Here is a 2722-nt window from a genome sequence, read left to right on the forward strand (position 1 = left end):
CTTATATAGAAAATCAATATAAATTAAATACCGAAAATATTATAATATATATTCTAACACAAATTATTGCCATCTCCCACCCTTGTGAAATTTCAAGTGAAGTCTAATGTAACGAATTATTGTCAAGTTTCTTTGGACCTGCATGTTAAATAGATGCGTCAAGTTTCCCACTGCATACATGACCTTTGATAATTGAGCAGTAGAAAAGCATACGAATCACCAAAAATGCAAACACATCAAGGCACAAATAATATCGGATAGTTTCGTATGACTATATGCTATAAAGGACGAAGACCTATATTTGACTACACCGTAGTATATATCTCATATGCTCAAACCAACTATGTATATATAAGAATCTAAAGTAATAGAACATGATCATAACCCAGGAGTGTAAGGCACTCCAGTAGCCGCAAGCCATAAATTATCATTTAAGAAACTCGCAACAGAAAATCTTTCAGCCTCCTCAGCATTTGTTATGATATGATACCCTGGCCATTTCACCCTGTCAGCAGTACCTGCACCACTTCCATTATTCATATATTCACCATAATATAATGTCTGTAGTGCAAAATCGCCGTTCCATGGAAGCCAACCAGAGGGGTCGACTAAATCATCTAGATAACTTTTTACGACAATTGTCCTTGAATATTCCTTCCACGGCCTTCCAAGATAAGTCTTAAACGTACCCTGAACTGGTTTCAAATCCGGGGCTGCTGTGACCAAACAATTATGTAACACAATACCTGTGTTCTCGTCGGGACTTGATCTCTCTTGTGCTGTTATGGTATTCATTTGTTTGCTCATTGGCATCCTCACATAAATGTTACTGTTTTGTATGACTGCAACAGCATTGCCGAATATAAAGTCTACAGTTCCGTAGATGTCACAGTTGCGGTAGAATTGACGATTAGAATGAACGTAGAGAGTATCTTGATAACCTTTGAAGCTGCAATTGTAAAAAACTGATAAATCTGAGCTAGACCGCATTGCAACAGCTTGGTGCTTCTGGGGTCCGGCTGTGTTTTCAAAAGTCATGCCCCGAACAATCAATCCTTGTCCTCTAGCAGCTGCATCAAATTAAAAAAAAAATCAGGGTATATACAGAGAGACGGTCTTAGACACCATATATGCATGCACTACTAACATAAGTGTGATAATAATCAGAAAACTTACGCAAACTCACCAAAAGTTGCTGATCGAAAAGTTGTGAAGCCATCTGCATTACTGTTACTGCCTGTAACAATTGTAGCATCAATCCCATCTCCAAAAAGCGTCAAATTCTTGACTGATCTCTTGATCTCTACGTACTCATTGTAAACTCCTTTTTTCACGTATATAACAAATCTCTTGATCCCAGTCTTTGCAGCCACAGCCTCAGATATGGTCGTAAAATTACCCGACCCGTCTTGCGCTACAACCACATCAATCGGCGGTGCCTCTGCCTCAAGAAGCTTGCGGTCACTTGCTGAAAGCCACTCCGGCAGCTCATGATCTAGTAAGTGCCGCTCTTTTGAATTTTTACTAGATAGATCTGAATATTTACTAGATAGCCTCGAAGTTTTTGAAGCCATTACAGCTTTATTTATGGCAAGAGAATTGCTAAGGAACTTTGAGATATTATTCGAGGGAAAGAATTTAAAGTAAATATTTGATAAGTTGAAATCTGCAAAACCATTATGACATGTTTCATGGTTCGTAAGGGATGAACTCAACCAAGTATGAACATCGTTAGTATAATCCTTCTTGGTTTTACTTAAAGACATGGAATGATTGAGGTAGTGAATACTATCCTCGTACAGCTCCAAACAATCAGCCCACGCAGAATTGGCTCTATCTTCGAAAGAGGTTGTGTTCATGGCTGATATGAGATGATGGACTTGCACGGCCTCATTCATCGTGTCTGAAAGTGCAGAATCACGGTGCACGATAAACGGGGTCGTCTCAAGGTTGGTTTTCTTAGCACCATGCACAACCACAGTAGGAATAAACACCAGAAGATGGATGAAAAGACAAGTTGATACGATTGCCATATACTCCATTTTTATGTTTATATAAGCAATCATTTGAGTTTGAGTATTTGAAGATTGAAGGCCAGGTTTTTATAGGCTCGCGTTAACTATATATGTTTTCGATACCGCGTTTGCTCCAAATGTATGAGACAACTAAGATATCCATAATTGTAGATGAAAATGTAATTTATATAAACAAAATTATAGTTCTACCTTTGCACGGGCTGTTTATAAATGAGCGACAGATTTGTAAGTTAGGTACTTGCTATGTTTTGAAAAGATTAGGACAAATATAAAGTTTGTGAAATCTTACAGCCATTTAAGAAAATCTTAATCTGAGAAACATTTTATTAGTGTATTGCAACTTTCACTTGCCAATGTTAATAATTTTCAGCACTGACATTTGACAACTAATTAGCTGCTAATTTCAATAGTTTATTTAGCAAAAATATATGTAAAATATATTCTCTTCAAATATTCTCCCCAAAAAATTTACCAAATGAGTTGGCTGACACATGGCTGATAACACATGGCTGATTTTAATTTGTGGGCGCATATAAATACACCTGGTCTCATATTATTATTAGAAAAGTTGCCAAATATTTAGATGACACATGATTTGGGAAATTTTTTGGTGTAAAAATTTGGGGTCTCTAGCATTTTCCTCGCATAAAGTTGATTCCAAAATTAATATATGAATAAGGTAATAT

General features: G+C 36.7%; 1 protein-coding gene across 1 annotated transcript; it reads right to left on the reverse strand.

Moving 5' to 3' along the window:
- Nucleotides 1–378: 378 nt before the first annotated feature.
- Nucleotides 379–2042, reverse strand: LOC141664729 (pectinesterase-like). The gene is made up of 2 exons (XM_074470683.1): nt 1187–2042; nt 379–1070 (listed from the first exon to the last, which is right to left on the reverse strand). Exons 1-2 carry the CDS (start codon nt 2040–2042, stop codon nt 379–381), a joined length of 1548 nt encoding a protein of 515 aa, XP_074326784.1.
- Nucleotides 2043–2722: the final 680 nt, after the last annotated feature.

Source organism: Apium graveolens, chromosome 6 (genome assembly GCF_009905375.1).
Source record: "Apium graveolens cultivar Ventura chromosome 6, ASM990537v1, whole genome shotgun sequence".
Classification (NCBI taxonomy): domain Eukaryota; kingdom Viridiplantae; phylum Streptophyta; class Magnoliopsida; order Apiales; family Apiaceae; genus Apium; species Apium graveolens.

Bases quoted from the DNA above. Each gene is read 5' to 3' on its own strand.
- LOC141664729 (XM_074470683.1), bottom strand. From the start codon at position 2,042: ATGGAGTATATGGCAATCGTATCAACTTGTCTTTTCATCCATCTTCTG. The intron at 1,071-1,186 runs GTGAGTTTGCGT...AATTTGATGCAG, and splicing joins TTTTCGATCAGCAACTTTTG to CTGCTAGAGGACAAGGATTG.